Source organism: Hyalella azteca, unplaced genomic scaffold (genome assembly GCF_000764305.2).
Source record: "Hyalella azteca isolate HAZT.00-mixed unplaced genomic scaffold, Hazt_2.0.2 contig7601, whole genome shotgun sequence".
NCBI classification, from domain to species: Eukaryota; Metazoa; Arthropoda; class Malacostraca; order Amphipoda; family Hyalellidae; genus Hyalella; species Hyalella azteca.
In genome coordinates, this window is record NW_025937723.1 from 1 (window position 1) to 16,891 (window position 16,891).

Below are 16,891 nucleotides of genomic sequence, written 5' to 3' on the forward strand. Positions count from 1 at the left end.
GAAAAATAAATTCCAGATTTTATACGATATTCAGGAGGAAAACAGACGTCCTTTGAATAAATCAACCCATGAGATGATCGATCAATGAAATATCAAAATGAGCTCAGCGGATAGATTATTAGTTGATGGATACAATGCAATTGAGGCGGACATTTTTTTCCCCCGGACAACGGATGACAATTTCAGCGAGAACTCGACCACTGATTCTCCGGCGACCACCTCGTTCCCTTCTTCAGGTGAGATATTCATGCTATCATCCCCTCACATAAACAACCTTGAAATAATTCTAATAATCTGCTACTTTAAAGTTTCTCACCTAAATTTTCGTTCCAGGAATCAGAAATAATTTTAGTTCGTATTTTTCAGTCAGTGAATATTTTCTTTAAAATTAAATGATTTCATTAATGCCCCTAATATATTACTTTATTATGGGATAAGGCGAAATCAAGTATATGAATCTACTGAAAGTTTACGACTACAATACATTCAATATTTGAGAAAATGAAAATATTTAATCATAAATGACTGACAGCTCCGTCGCAAGAAAGTAAGGATATTGGATGATAGTCTTCATAAACCACAACAGGACTTCTTAGCTCGTACCACAATGGTACGTGCTATAAAGAAGAGTGAAGCTGCACTGAGAAGTTGGATCAGGATCATCATACTGTAGATGGATCATATATAGAGATAGGGTCATCCTACAGACAGACCCTATATACAAAGAAAGGGTTATCGTACTCCGACCTTAAAAATGACGGGTCATCTTATGCAGACCTTACATATAGACAGAGTAATCTTGACAGGCCCTACACACAGACAGACTAATCTAAGACAGACCATATACAAAGACACTGCAGAGTCATGCTAGACATATCCTACACAAAAATAGAGCCATCTTATATCCTTGTAATCAGGGTCTGTGACTGATCTTTATCGAAGAAGGGTCTTTAGACTCTTCGAGTGGTCTTTAGACTCTATCGAATATACTTGCACTCGAAGAAGGGAGCTAATCAGGAAGACTGAAAATGGCCTGATTAAAAAATTTACGCAACTTCATGACCCATTTGCGTTTCCGTAGGACATTCTGATCCAGCCGGGACTCGCAAAAAGCCAAGTGGACCAAAAAAATGTGTTAATTTTCAAACGAGACGTTGGCTCACATAAATAAGTAATCCTGATAATTTTACTGAGCTTGAGTTGCAATGATTTCAGAAATACAGGACACCGGATAAACACAAAGGCAGCTTCAGACATGCTTCGGATCACATATATTTTCGGGAACTTTATCTAATAGTTTTATAAAACACGTACTTAGGAAACTATTGCCGTTTCTAGTTACATGAGGCATATTGTATTGAATTTTTGATGTTATATCCAAGTGGAAATTTTCATCTTTGTTTTACTAAATTTTCTCTTTCCCAAAAATGTTCTGCAATCGTTATAATTTTCTTGTGGTCAATTGGATGCGCAAATGAAGAAAACAGAATCTTCGGATGCACGCTGTTGTTAGTATAGTTATCTTGGTGAAACATAGTTTGAAGGAACTTGATTTTAATTGTTTTCCTCTATCCATACAGAACCTAACGTCGGCTTGATCGTTGGCCTGAGCGTCACGGTCGCATGCCTTATCGCATGCCTTGGCTTGCTCATTCACTTCCGATCGAAATGGCTGAAGTTTTGCAAACCTTGCGGCTGCTCTTGCAGTTGTTTTTGTTCTGGTTCCCGAAAAGCAGAAACTTCAAATCAAGAATTTGTAGAAAGCCAGGTTCACTCATCCCCTTATCCTCCGAATTCACATCAGCCAGTACCCACGGTCTCCGCAACTGTCGACCATTTGCTTGACTCGCCCGTACCTGCTCCTAGAACAAACCCTCAAATTACTAGGCCGAAAACGGAGACAAACTTTATGTTCTTTTCCTCCGGTATCAACTCTAATTTGTCATCAGAATCCCACAATTCCAATATATATAAATCCTCACCACCAAATTCTTTTACGAACAACTACAAACTAGAACCGTATGCTCCCCCTTCGACCAACTCAGGAGTGTTGTTAGCTCCTCCCATTCCACCAAAATCGATAAATAGGGCAGACAGAGCAACCCCTTTCACCGCCGGTGTCACGATCTCTCAGGAAATATTCATGAGTCTCGTGACGCCTGATTCGGATCGAGATACTGAACTTCATCGGAACGAAGCAACTGCTCCTCGTGGATTGCCTTTACCAAAATACCCGTTGGGATCTCCGTTGACTTCCATGAATGCAGAGGTAACTTATATAACTGAAGTACTTCAGGCTTTAATAGATACAATTTGCTAAAAATATTTTCCCGAAGCTCGGTTCCCACTTTCGGTTTCCGTATCAGGATGCCAGCAATGATGTTGTTTTGAAAACAGCCTCTTTCGTTTGCGTTATTACATTCACGATGCGTTTTCACGATCTGTAGGCCAAAAAGTAAAATAACTTATTCAAGTAGATTGGCTCTGTGAAATATCAAATTGAATATGGAAAGTGTAGAAATAAAAGTATTTATTATAATCATAGCATAACTCAAGAAAAAGAACGATATTGAAGTATCTTCCAACATTCACTTCATCACGGCCTAATTTTGTGTTGATAACTGTATAGGACATATTTCTCTCATTTGTGGCATATCACTATAATCACCAGGAATTGCTAGCCTGTAGTAATGATTTTAGCTCATATAAACATCCAACGATCACCGATGTTGTGTGAGTTGTACCAAGTATATTGCATATATTGATTATAAAATTTATAAGTATGACCGTTTATCGTCGTAACTATTATAAGTACGTATAATTGCTCAACAACCACGATTGCTGCAGATTCTTGCTGAGTTTAATAGGTTGCACTTCAAAGAAAAGCCCACAACGGTTGCCCTACTCCCCGAAAATCACTTCAAAAATCGTTACAGTGACACCATTCCATGTGAGTATATTCAATCTATAATAAATACTTCTATCAATAGTATGGATTTTGACATTTTCAATTGGTCAAATGAACATTTTGACATTTTCAACATTGACATTTTCAATTGGTCAAATGAACATTTTGACATTTTCAACATTGACATTTTCAATTGGTCAAATGAATATGTTTCACAAACTTCACTTATTTCATTTCTGAATTTAGTTCCTTCGAGATAAATTTTTTCTTGATGTATGTCTTATTTTCCACTTAAAAATGATAAATATATAAAATATTACACAATTTCAACTTTCGACATAAACATCAAAGGTGAAAAATTTATACCTGATTTATGAATTTAATAATTAATTTAATTTTCGGCTGAAATGCAATACTGACCGATCATTTCCACATTCCTAATTTAATTATGGTGATTTTTTAATTGTTTCTGCGTTAACGTTGTACTTATTTTTTACTTGTATTCAATCATGATTGATGATTTATTTATCTCCACGCATATCTCTCTTGCTGTAAATAAATCAATAAGGTTTGAAGTAATTATCTTAACTGGAAAAATGTTGCTCGATTAAAAATGTGTCATGAAACGATATATGAGATAGCATGTATTTTATTTCGATTTTAATAAAACCAATTCACTCTAATACCAGAAGACCTAGTTGAATGTATTGATAAAAACGATGTTGACAGATATACTATTTAATTTTGATAATGTAGGTAAAACAGTTAAATTTGGATCACTTGATGAGAAAAAAACTCAAACGATAATAAAAATCAATTGTATATGTTCCTATGCGCCTGTAACTAAAGATCTAAAAACTGACTTAGTTAACATCATCAATCGCATGAATCTCATCCAATATCTGCTCATATTATCTCTATATTTGTTCCTGATTTTAACATCTCCCATGTTTTGCAGATGACGAGAACCGCGTGATTGTTTCCACGGGGCAATATATAAACGCATCGCATATTGTATGTTGAGATATTTTACTTTGTACTTTACTTTTTTACTTTACTTACTTTAGAAGCGGATATCCATCGTGGCCTGGGACTGTAATGTCCCAAACAAATATCAAGATTACCAAGATTTGTAATTAGAAGTTGATTGATTTTATATCAAAGATAGAAACATTCCTAATTTGAATTGCGTTATGGATAATTAATGACAACGCGTTAAAAAGGATAAGAATGACAGTCGATTTATTCCTCTATCAAAGGCATCAAAATTAAGAGTTGTAACATAAATGTATTTATTACTCGAGCATTTGGCAGCCCATTCAAGGGTAGCTTGATAATCATTTCGATTAATGGCCAAAACCATTATAATTCCACACTTATTAGTTAATTTCTTTTTAAACATGCAAAATATTTACAAATTTTACTTTTTCAGATTTTGAAAATATCATTTGGTTAAAAGCTTTCGAATATTTTAGCCGGCCATCTCTTTCGGAAAAAGTCAACATCGGCAAGCTTAGCCAGAAAAAGGCCTTCAGGCAATCCCTGCTAGATTATAAGAAAAAGGCCCATCTATTCAACAATGAAATGGCCTTTCTGGTAATACCTGCTAGATTATAAGAAAAAGGCCCATCTATTCAACAGTGAAATGGCCTTTCTGGTAATCCCTGCTAGATTATAAGAAAAAGGCCCATCTATTCAATAAGGAAAAGGCCCATCTGGTAATCCCTAATTCGTAATTCCTAATTTTCTTTTAACTTAATTTTTAATTTTTTAATTTTAATTCCTAACTTTTTAACTAGATTATAAGAAAAAGGCCCATCTATTCAATAAGTAAAAGGCCCCTCTGCAGGTAATCCCTTCTAGATTATAAGAAAAAGGCCCATCTGGCAAACCCTGCTAGATTAGCATTATAACATAACAGCGTTATATAACATAATATAACATAACAGCGTTATTGCAGGACCATAACTTCATCGTCGCACAAGACCCTATTCAGGCCTCGGGAGATGTCGATCTTTTCTGGACGATGATTTGGGAGAAGAACATCCACATCATCGTCAGGCTGTCCTCAGACGATTTTGTCAGTTTCGACTTTATCTAAAAATTTTACATTTGGAGTATTAAGTGGAAGTATTCTATTTATTTTAATTCCATTATAATACTTTACCGTAGGTACGTACGATGCGTAATATTGATCTTATTAGTAAAAAAATAAGCATGAAATAATATTAGGAGAAAACAATCGCTGCCATACCGTTTGACCGGACAGAATTCAATAGTTACAACTAATGAATGAATTTACGGTATGAAAGAATTCAGTTACCAAACACACAACTACCCTTCAAAAATTTACATAATTCCTAAAATGATGGAACATTATACATGGAATATATTATTCGAATAAAAACATTGGCTGCTTACATAGTAATTCATTGACATTGATATATCTTTTTCTTGGGCAAAGAGCACATTTGTATGGTAATAATGCTGCGTATGATTAATCAGTTCTGATATTATTTGTAATTCTACTAAATTTAGAAAAAAAACTATAAATTTCTTTATTTATTTTAATTCCTCCTATTCAAATTAGTTTTAAAAGTTTTGCAATTCTATTATTCTGAAACTTGCTAAAATTATGTTAAATTATTATTAAATTTATTCAATATAATGCGTATAATTAATCATTCCTGACATTATTATTAATTCTACTAAATTAAAAACAAATTATAAATTTATTTCCATTTTTTTAATTCCGCTTATTCTAATTAGTTTTTAAAGGTTTTGAAATTCTATTATTCAAATTAATTTTTAACATTATTTTAAATTATTATTAACTTAATTTCAATATCTGTGCATTTTGCAGAGCCTTGCGTACATGCCGCTGGACAAGCGCTGGGTGCTGGAGAACTGCTTACAAGTCAGTCCCCTGCTCGGTCCCACCGACGAGCCTCAGAGCTACACCCACCGTGTCGTCAAACTCGCCACCACTCGGGTATGATCTTCAGTGTGGGCTGGGAGTGGTAATGTGTAGATTATAGATGTATAGAATACTGTTGATAATTGTGATAATAGTTAGTATAGATTACTGTTGATAGTTGTTAGGGATTACAATAGGGTTCGTTAAATTTGTCATTTCCGTTTTGATTCACCACCGATGAGTTCGCGAATGAATGTTTACTTATTTGTCATTGCTATGTGATCCACCACAGAGGTTAGTACAGTCGGTTTAGAATACTGTTGATAATTGTGGCAATAGTTGGTATAGAATACTGTTGATAGTGATACAGTTGGTTTAGAATACTGTTGATAATTGTGATAATAGTTAGTATAGAATACTGTTGATAATTGTGATAATGGTTATTATAGAATACTGTTGATAGTGATACAGTCGGTTTAGAATACTGTTGATAATTGTGTTAATAGTTAGTATAGAATACTGTTGATAAGTGTGATAATAGTTAGTATAGGATACTGTTGTTAATTGTGATAATAGTTGGTATAGTATACTGTTGATAATTGTGATAATAGTGAGTATAGAATACTGTTGATAATTGTGATAATAGTTAGTATATAATCAAGTTTAAACTTGCGATGATAGTCAGTATAGAAAACTTTTACTAATAGTGAGGAAAATGGAATATTGTTAATAATTATAATTCATAATAGAGCTTCCTGCAAATTATCCATTAGAATTACCCTGCTTAGAAGCATTCTAAGGTTTAAAGTATTGTCCAGCGTTATTTTAAATGAAATAATATTAATTATTTATGATTTTACCTACAAACTGGGTGAAAAGGGCATTAAAGAGCGCGAGGTGCTGCACCTGTCTCTTATACACATCTAGATGTGTATAAGAGACAGATTAGAAGTTGATTGATTTTATATCAAAGATGGAAACATTCTTAATTTGAATTGCGTTATTGATAATTAATAACAACAGTCGATAATGACAGTCGATATATTACTCTNATTGGTGATGGCTTTTGCCCAACGGAGCCTCGTGACAAAGCTCATCCAACATTGATTCATCACTGGTAAACACCAGGTCTAGAATATTGGGAGTCTGTTTACTTCTATAATGGGTTGGTTTGGTAACGTGCTGGACTAGGAAGGAGTCTCTTACTGACTCCATGAACAGTCTTGGTGCACTTCTGTTATTATTTATTAATATTGTTATTGTTATTAGTATATAAATATAATATTGTTATTGGTATAATTTCAAATTAGATGTTTAATATGAGTATTTTATGTTTTTACATTGATTTGGGCTCAATCCATCACTCCGGCAACATGACACAAGCCTCTTGGCACAATTTTTATGACTATAAATTTTCATTAACCCCAAAGGGTTTCCTTAAGTGACGAGGAATGATTTGTGGTCAGCTTACTGAGTTTGAGACTTAGACTTGTCTAAAAGATTAAAGCTCGGAGTTGATTGGCTTGTTTAACCTTAATGGCAAAATCACTAGCCTGAGGTTCTTATCTCCGCAACATTGGCTATGGTCAAGGGTTACTCCAAGCCTTATTATGAGCGACAGTTTAAACCTTTATATGTATATGAATTGGCTTGGGAATTCCCTTCTACTTCATAATGAATAACAAGAAGTCTGTGTATTTTATTTATTATGTTTTTGTCCACCTCGAACTACCAATGAGATATTCGATCATAGACAGACTGGGGTTTTGAATTAGCTGTATGTTTCTGTGCACATTGACCGTTTTCTGTGCATTTAGAGACGTGGCAACTAGACTTAACGCTAATATGGATACGTTAAGACACATTAGTGCTATTCGTTTACGAAGCAACGCTAAAAAGATCGACTACCGACACTAGACAAAGTCTGTTAGTTTATCAACTTTCAGAGCTGTATTTAAACTATTACTTCTCCCAGAGCGGGATCGTCCCGATCCGGTACTATGGTTGCCGTGTGGAAGTGCATGGACGCCATCGACTCGTTCCTCATCCCCGACGTGTTCAGCATCGTGCAAAAAATACGTGATCAACGCGCCCAGGCCGTCAACAAGCCGGTACGCTAGTAAACTGGTACAAGGTACGCTAGTAAACTGGTACAAGGTACGCTAGTAAACTGGTACAAGATACGCTAGTAAACTGGTACAAGGTACGCTAGTAAACCGGTACAAGGTACGCTAGTAAACCGGTGCAAGGTACGCTAGTAAACTGGTACAAGATACGCTAGCAAACTGGTACAAGGTACGCTAGTAAACTGGTACAAGGTACGCTAGTAAACTGGTACAAGNCTGTCTCTTATACACATCTAGATGTGTATAAGAGACAGAGGTACGCTAGTAAACTGGTATAATGTACGCTGAAAAACCGGTACAAGGTACGCTGATAAACCGGTACAAGGTACGCTAGTAAACCGGTACAATGTACGCTGATAAATCGGTACAAGGTACGCTGATAAACCGGTACAAGGTACGCTAGTAAACCGGTACAGGGTACGATAATAAACCGGTACAAGGTACGCTAATAAACCGGTACAAGGGACGCTGATAAACCGGTACAAGGTACGCTGATAAGCCGGTAAACCTTCAACAAACTGGAACGCTGATGAACCGGTACGCTGATAAACTGGTGCGCTGATAAACCGGTACGCTGATAAACCGGTAAATCGTCAACAAACCGTTACGCCGATAAAAATAGATCCTTGACATGGAGTTGTAAATTTCCAGATTCTTCCTGCCGGACGTCGAGAATAATTCTCGTTTACGATGTGAATGCGAATAAAAATTCCTCCCATTCGGATGCATGAAAATTTTGTTGGGCTATTCCTGTTTGATTCACTGGTAAAGTTGAGGTAAACTCTGTTTCTTGCCAGGATAATACATTTTAATGTGGAGTGTGAATGTGTTCATTCATCCATTGGGTAATTGGGCCTTTTCTTGCTTGGCCATAAGAATTTTTTAATCATTTAGTTTCGATAAACTTATGGTTAATTATTAGGTTCTTATTATATTTTATGAACCAATTATTCATCTTTTTTAGTTTTTAATTTTGATCTTGTGTTATCCAGGAGCTGTATGAATACATCTACGAATGCGCTGCCCTGTACAAGAAAGAGAGAGAGTCACTCAACGCGAGTAAGGAAGCTATGTACAGTTTGAAGGGTAGATAAATAAGCTCATATCAAGTTATTTTGAAAGTATGTATAAAAGAGAACAAAGATTGCAGTGATTGAGTACGTCAATAATTAACTCTTGCTAGGACAGAGATGAAGAATGAAACCTCTTAATTCAATAAATTTAAAGTATAAACGTGGCGATAAACATAGTGTGATATTAACATAAATATACATTCATATATTCATATATATACATTCATATAACATATATTACACATTCTTATTCTAACTTAGACCTGAAAGTTCAGGCATTTTTTAACAAGACTGAATTAATTCCTATCTATATGTTATTTGTTGCCGGACAATTATATCATTTGAGGCGCTTCATCCACCAAGAATTAACTAAAATTTTCAACCAAAATTCAAATTTGTTAACCAATTTCAACAATTTTTATTCCGTACTCTACATCGTTGGACAAAACGACTATTTATATTAAAGTTTTTCATGAACCTTTCTCTAATGAACATTCATTAGGGAATGAAAAGAATGTAAGACAAACTTGGCCGAATTATTCTATATTTGGTTTTAGCTTTTTTGGTTTTAACTTTTTTATCTTATTTTATTATTTTTGTTTATTTTGCAGGTAACCCTTACGACTTTTACGACGCGGGACTTCAAAGCTCAAGAACATGAACATGCAGCAGAAAAATGATTTATGAAGGATAAACTGACGTATATATTTAGTAGTTTTTTTGCACATTACTATAATTGCATGATGCTATATTGCATGCAAGTATCTTCATTAAAGAATCGGAAAGGCGCAATCGGAATATCTGGTTGAATCCCGATTACAAATAATTTTGCATTTTCGACTACGTTTGCTAAAATGAAGTGAGTTTTTTTTAACATTTTAGCTGATCGGTTTTGATAAGTATCTATAAGAATGAAATATGATAAGCAGAAAAAGTATGATATGAATAAAATATTTTCTGATTTTTATAACCGAGTAACTCGCCATAAGAAATTGAAATCGAAAATTTGTTAAGTTAAGTTTTAATATTGCCGTCATGTGGGTGAACATGGCCTGCAAGTTGGTGTGAAATAGTTTGTATAAATATATAGCAGTAAAAATCCTCGTTGCTTAGTTATATATCGGACGAGAGGTTTACGGTATTATACTAACGCTTCATTTATATGCTTAAATGGCTTTAGCTTTTTGTGCATATATTCAATTTATAAAACTCTAATTTTCTGGAGGTTTCCCACCGATCGAGAATCACGGTATTAACTAAATTTTTAACAAATATAACATATTTTCGTTAAAAACTATCCACTAACGTATGTAGCTAAAGTAATATCAAGTATTTTTAATTCATGGTCGAATTTTTGTTTTGTTTTAAAGGTTGAAATTTTTTTAACACCTTTTTATAGTTGATTTTAATGGTGGTATTGTTCATTATATTTAGTGACAAATTTTATAATATTATAACGATATGTAGAAGAAGGCCGTGTTTTTATAATTACCAAGATGGGAGCAGTGAGTTGCAATTCCGATATACATATTCGCCAGCTGTGAAAATTCTGCGATGTTTACAATCGGTGACTGCCAAAAGGCACTCCTTAATCTTCAACCCTTCTACCAATACAAATCACAATATGATATGTCGTATATTATACATGGTATAAGAAATCAAATTTTTTTCATAGGAATGCAAAAAAATAAATCTGTAAAAATTTGTAGGGACGAGGTTCTGATATAATCCTGCTTCGTTTTTAGGAAGGTAAAACATTTCATGTTGACTGAAGAATGATCCCGTGGATGGAACAATACCCGGTTAAAGTGCAATATTGAATCACATCAATACATCAACATACAGTATCAAGAATAGAATGGGAACCTACAGTACGCCGATTGAGAATTTGAACATATATCGGAAATAATTTGATTAGTTTTAACCACATTGCTTGAGTTCATCTCAGAAAGTGTGTGATAAAAAATTTACCGTGATATCCATTTTCAAAAAGCTAAACTGATTCAGTATTTGAGACAGTTGACTCAGTTTTGAGTTGAGGAAACATCTTTGGAATTGTACTGGAAAACCAGATTTCGGCTTACTACTCTTCACAAGGAGGTGAAGTTAAAATATAAATTACTTTAAGGATAGGCGGAGGCCAGCTTATGATTGCATCTAGGATATATTTTATATTGTCATATTTCATTTGGGACGTACTTCTACATATATGATTACTGAACAATCACGGAAAGTTATAATATCAGAATTTTTAATAGAATATTTTGATCAAATAAATATATATAGACATATTCACGAAAATCGTCGAAGCAGCAAGCAGATTCTGTAACTAGATACAAAAATTTGTATTGAAAATTAACAAAGACCTGGGCGTCGGTTACAGGAATTAATGGCGTGACATATACGAAGTGGAGTCAGTGGATCGAGCCGTTGTGACAATTATATCACAATACGTTAAAGCATGGAATATGGAGGAATATTGTTTTATCGTGATGCTGTCATCACTATACTTGTAGTGACACGTTGCAGAAACAGTTTGATGTTACAGTTGATGTTAAAGCAACAGTTTGATGTTACGATATATATGGATATGGACGATATGGACAAACAACAACCATGAATATTTTCAAATTTTCTAAATGTAATGCTGCTCGTATTTAACATTAACAGCATTATTGTCCTTCTTTAAGGAAAATAATGATGCTCAATTGTCCTTTGATGCTTTAAATAAACGCACGTGATTGATTTATGCTGACAATAATCTTGTGTTTTATCGTCAGCATTTCGGCATTTGTTTCGAGTTGGTCTTTTGTTTGAGTTCCACCTAGGAATCCTTTCTATATATACCTGTTGTATATATATGTTATATATATATATATATATATACAACAGGTATTATATACGTATGTATATACCATATAGTAAAATTTATTAACGACATTATTTTTAATTGATTCCACAGATTAGATGAGACTTTGATTTAGACATAGTCAATAATAATTCTCTGATTGCCTAATATTTTACAATTGTCTATTGCATCAATTGAAAAGGATGATGAAGGCCCTTTTTCATAAGGAGCACACATATGGGAGCATGTGATGAAATCTCCCAATGCCCAACTTAACATGTTAATTCTTAATCCTTGCCGTGGGCAAGCTTGATAAAAAGAAAATAAGAATGAAAGTTATGCTTAAAACAAGAAATAAATAGACTCTCCACCTAAGCTATAAGACTACGAGAAAAAATCCTAAACCTTGTTACTTAAAGTTTGAGGGGCGGGCGGATTGTGTAGGTTGGGACGATCATTGGCTGCAGGTAGGTGGAGAGACGGAGTTTTTAAAAAGAAGTAAAGTCGTGTTTGATACATTGGTAATACAGTAAAGTACGGCATACAATAATACAAGTCCACTTGGCGAAAAAAGGTACGTTCTAGTGGGCGCACAATGACTTGCACTGATGGTTGCCGCTGCATACGAAAACTTTAAAATATATTCTGTTCAACTTCCTCAGGTTGCTACACTCAATAGTTTACGTATAATTGTATGTTCGCGGAGAGTGACAAAAGGCGGTAGAGGGGAATAAGTCGTGTTTGGTACATTGGATGGACTTGAGCGTGACGATTCACCTCAGGCTGATTAGGTTGGTCAATCCTGGTTATGAGCTAGGAAAGCGTGGTAGTCGGCGAGTCCTGGCAGCACAGACGCAGTCTCTTAAGAATTTCTTCACAATAATGTGAAATAGATCTCAAAAAATTCCTGCCGTTACATAGGCCTCGAAAGTTGATCCTTGGAAACTTCAAGTCTGTAAACCGGAGCTCGTTCGCAGTAGGAGTATTTAGTGACTTGAATTTATAACTCGAACTGTCATTTCTTGGAAACGTCATAATTATTTTTATTGAATTCCCAAGCTCCATGAACACCATTTTTTGTATCTTCATGTACCCTTATAAGCTAAAATAAAGTATTTTCTTCAATTTTCACTATTAATGAAATGAAAAATATTAAATAAAAAATATCAATTTTCAAGCATGAACAATATTCGTCTAATTTATGAATAATAAAAAATTCAGTAAACGACAAAAATATTTTTACGTTCTAATAGGGTCATTAAAAAATGGTCAGTTCTGTTTTAGTGCGCCAGCGGGCAACATTAGCCAGTTATGCATTAGCTTCGTTTTCCCGGCCAGCGTCGTGAGAACTACTATAGGTGTGTTGGTCGGCGCCATCATTCTTCAAACCATCAATAAACATATTGAACCTTCATATTCTTTACCTCAACCTACATAATACATATTCGCACTAATTAATTAGGAGAGAGACGGCCGTTTGTAACTTCTAAATCTGTCTCTTATACACATCTAGATGTGTATAAGAGACAGATACAATTGTCTCCATTCAAGATAACGATTTAGGGATTGGTAATAAAGTTTATGAGGGAACTGTCGGATTATGGGAGTTATTAACAAAACAAGCCCCTGAAAACTATGAAGAAAANTGGTAATACCTGCTAGATTATAAGAAAAAGGCCCATCTATTCAATAAGGAAAAGGTCCATCTGGCAAACCCTGCTAAATTAGCGTTGTTATCACATAACATCGTTATTGCAGGACCATAACTTCATCGTCGCACAAGACCCTATTCAGGCCTCGGGAGATGTCGATCTTTTCTGGACGATGATTTGGGAGAAGAACATCCACATCATCGTCAGGCTGTCTTCAGATGATTTCGTCAGTGTCGACTTTATCTAAAAATTTCACATTTGGTGTATTAAGTGGAATTATTTTATTTATTTTAATTCCATTTTAATAATTTATCGTAGGAATTATGCCGTAATATTGATCTTATCAGTAAAAAATAAACATGAAATAATATCATAAGAAAACAATCTTTGCCGTACCGTTTGACCGGAAAGAATCCAATAGTTAAGACTAGTGAATGAATTTATGGTATGACAGAATTCAGTTACCAAACACATAACTACCCTTTAAACTAACTTCATGTTCAATTCTACTAAATTAAAAAACTAAATTCTAAATTTCTTAAAATTTTTTAATTCCTCTTATTCTAATTATTTTTTAAAAATGTTGAAATTCTATTGTTCTAATTAATTTTAAAAATTATGTTAAATTATTATTGAATGAATTTCAATATCTGTGCATTTTGCAGAGCCTTGCTATTCAAATTATTTTTTAAAATTATGTTAAATTATTATTAACTTAATTTCAATATCTGTGCATTTTGCAGAGCCTTGCGTACATGCCGCTGGACAAGCGCTGGGTGCTGGAGAACTGCTTAACAAATTTTGCTAAAGACGTGCAACAAGGATAATTCCAGGCTTGAAGGGCAAGTCCTATGAAGAAAGATTGAAGATTATGAAGCTTCCAAGCCTGAGCTATCGACGTCTGCGTGGGGACCTCATTGAAGTATACAAGTATACTCATGGTCTATACAAGGTCCCCGAAGGATTACTAGAATTTGAAACAAGAACCAACACCAGGGGCCACGGCTATAAACTAAAAAAACTGCGCTGCAACTTCTCCATGCGACAAAATTTCTTCTCGCTTCGAATCACCGACATGTGGAACAGCCTCTTCGATGACAGCGTTGGCGCTCCAAGTATGAATGCGTTCAAGAATAGACTAGAAAAAGCTATGGAAAAATATATGTTCAGATTTGAAATGCCTAGCTCCTTATCGAACCCGGTGGAAGTCTAGTAGCTTCTTCAAACTATCTTCAGTCATGAAAAGATCCGGTCAAATGACACGATTTTGGATCTTTTGTGAACAAGGCACGAAAAGGAAAAGAATCGGCGACAGGCCACATCAGGCCTACGCTTCAGCGCCGAGATCACTATGTTATGCTATGTTATGTTATGTTAAATCTGCAATTAACTCAATTTACCTTGTAACTGTCTATGTCCCTATTAGCAATAAAGGGCTAACTTGTCATTCTTCAACCCATGTTTTCAAAATGATTCGTATCGTAATCGAAAAACTTGTTTTATCACAAATAATCAAGACAAATCTCGTCTCGTCTCGTTATGTCTCGTTTCAGATCTGTCTGTCTCGTCCCGGTTCATAATTTACCGGGACACAAGTTTTAAAGTCCGGGACAGAAGTCTTGTCTCGGTTCATACGTTTATTCCGGGACAAATTTTACCCTCTGTCCCGTTATTTTTTCCCAGAATTTTCTCGTCTCGTTTCGTCTGTCCCGGTTCATTTCGAGAAAATTATTTCGAGATGCAGGAGTCTAGGCCTGGCCACCCGCTGATTTCGTGTGTCATATGACCCTTATATTTTTTCCCATGAAATTCCCCAAAATAGCTCCTACTGGGCGGCTAATTATGAGATGCGGCCATTTCACATCTGAGTCATCTCTAATCCGAAAGTTGCAACCGAAATCAGGCTGTCTGCCGCGGCTAAATTTTGACAGGGTATCTCCAATTTTTGTTACAAAAACCTTAAATAATTAGCTGTCCCTATATATTGATCCGAAAATACAAAAACATTTTACAGGAATTCTAGTGTTGATGATGTTATTATAATATTAATTTTTATGATTGAAGAGCTGGAGCGAACCGCAGCGGAGGCTTCATCGCGGTGTGGAAGCTGATGGACGACGTTGACCAAAACCAGAAGCCAAATGTCTTTGCAACCGTGGAGAAACTGCGACACCAGCGCATGCTCGCCGTCCAGACTCCGGTGAGCGAAATTAACTTCGGGTGAACGTTCTTTGATTCTGGAGAAGAGTTGATATTTTGGGGATTTATGAACTGAATGTTATGGCAGAGAGCGCGCCAATTGATAATTTCAATATAAAGCATGTCCATAAAAATTATTTATCAAAGATAAAAACACAACATTTCAATCAAACAACTTGTCCCACAGAGGATGTATTACTACGTCCATAAATGCATCGACCTCTACGTTGAAAAGAAGAAAATTTTAAGTGAAGGTAAGCCAATGACGACCAATGCAAAGGATAGTTTTTTTCATTTATATCATTGTCTGTGCATTGAATATTAAAAAAATTTTCGTTTTCATGGCAAACTCTAATGATTTGTCAATAAAATTATACTCTATTATCATGCATTAAAATTTTTCTGCATTATTAAATGTGCACACTTTGTTCATTTCAGAAGTTCCGTATGACATTTGCGACTCGGTAGCTGAGTCGCCCAATATTTACGAAGAATGAGACATGGCAGGCGCCAGAATATTTTGTTGCAGTGCAACTTTGGTTTTGAAGCGTAAAATTTTAGCCTTTCTATATAGTAATCTTTTTCAAAGAAATTTTTACGTATAATGTTTAAATTATATACACAATTAATTCTTTCTTGGACAGGAAAATTTAAACTGAAAGAGAAAATTATTTAATTTCTCTGAACTTGATTATTTCTTTAAATGTACTGGAAAACAAAAAAAACACGAACCAAATTAAATAATTAATATTATAATAATAAAATATCGGGGCAAATAATCAAGTTATTGCCGCATTTTGGTAACTTCCTAGTTTTCAGAATGGCTAGTTTGAAAAATAGTTGTCCTTAAAATAATTGATGAAGGTCAACAATTACTAGAAAAGGGCAAAATTTTTAGGTTATGTTGCAATGTAACAATTTCGTGTGATAAATTGCGCTAATAATTCACTAAATAGTTGGTTATTGGTTCATACGTCTACAAACCTATTAATTAATTAGATAAGAAATACGATAAACTTGGTCGTTGCCTGCTGTTATCATATTGCTGATTATTGATTGAATTATGATTATATGTTGCCGTTATTGCATAAGACTCATTGAACTTCCATAACAGTTAATTATGAGAATGTTTATTGAGAAATAAGTATTTCTACGACATGTGTGGCAA

At 34.7% G+C, this 16,891-nt stretch overlaps 2 protein-coding genes and 1 long non-coding RNA gene across 3 annotated transcripts; all 3 read left to right on the plus strand.

Moving 5' to 3' along the window:
- Window positions 1–97: 97 nt before the first annotated feature.
- Window positions 98–5,906, plus strand: LOC108673277. Its single transcript, XM_018161077.1, has 6 exons — window positions 98–236; window positions 1,581–2,269; window positions 2,848–2,950; window positions 3,867–3,922; window positions 4,869–4,988; window positions 5,772–5,906. The coding sequence occupies exons 1-6, from the start codon at window positions 98–100 to the stop codon at window positions 5,904–5,906; spliced, it is 1,242 nt and encodes a 413-aa protein (XP_018016566.1).
- A 1,920-nt stretch (window positions 5,907–7,826) lies between these two features.
- LOC108673278 (receptor-type tyrosine-protein phosphatase epsilon) lies at window positions 7,827–11,868 on the plus strand (the record flags this gene model as incomplete). The annotated part of the gene is given in 3 exon segments (XM_018161078.2): window positions 7,827–7,936; window positions 8,944–9,010; window positions 9,636–11,868. Coding segments are annotated over 3 exon segments (227 nt in total), but the record flags the coding sequence as incomplete, so codon positions are not given.
- A 3,724-nt stretch (window positions 11,869–15,592) lies between these two features.
- Window positions 15,593–16,353, plus strand: LOC108673279. Its single transcript, XR_001930971.2, has 3 exons — window positions 15,593–15,724; window positions 15,911–15,977; window positions 16,162–16,353. It is a non-coding gene; the product is annotated as an uncharacterized LOC108673279 (long non-coding RNA).
- Window positions 16,354–16,891: the final 538 nt, after the last annotated feature.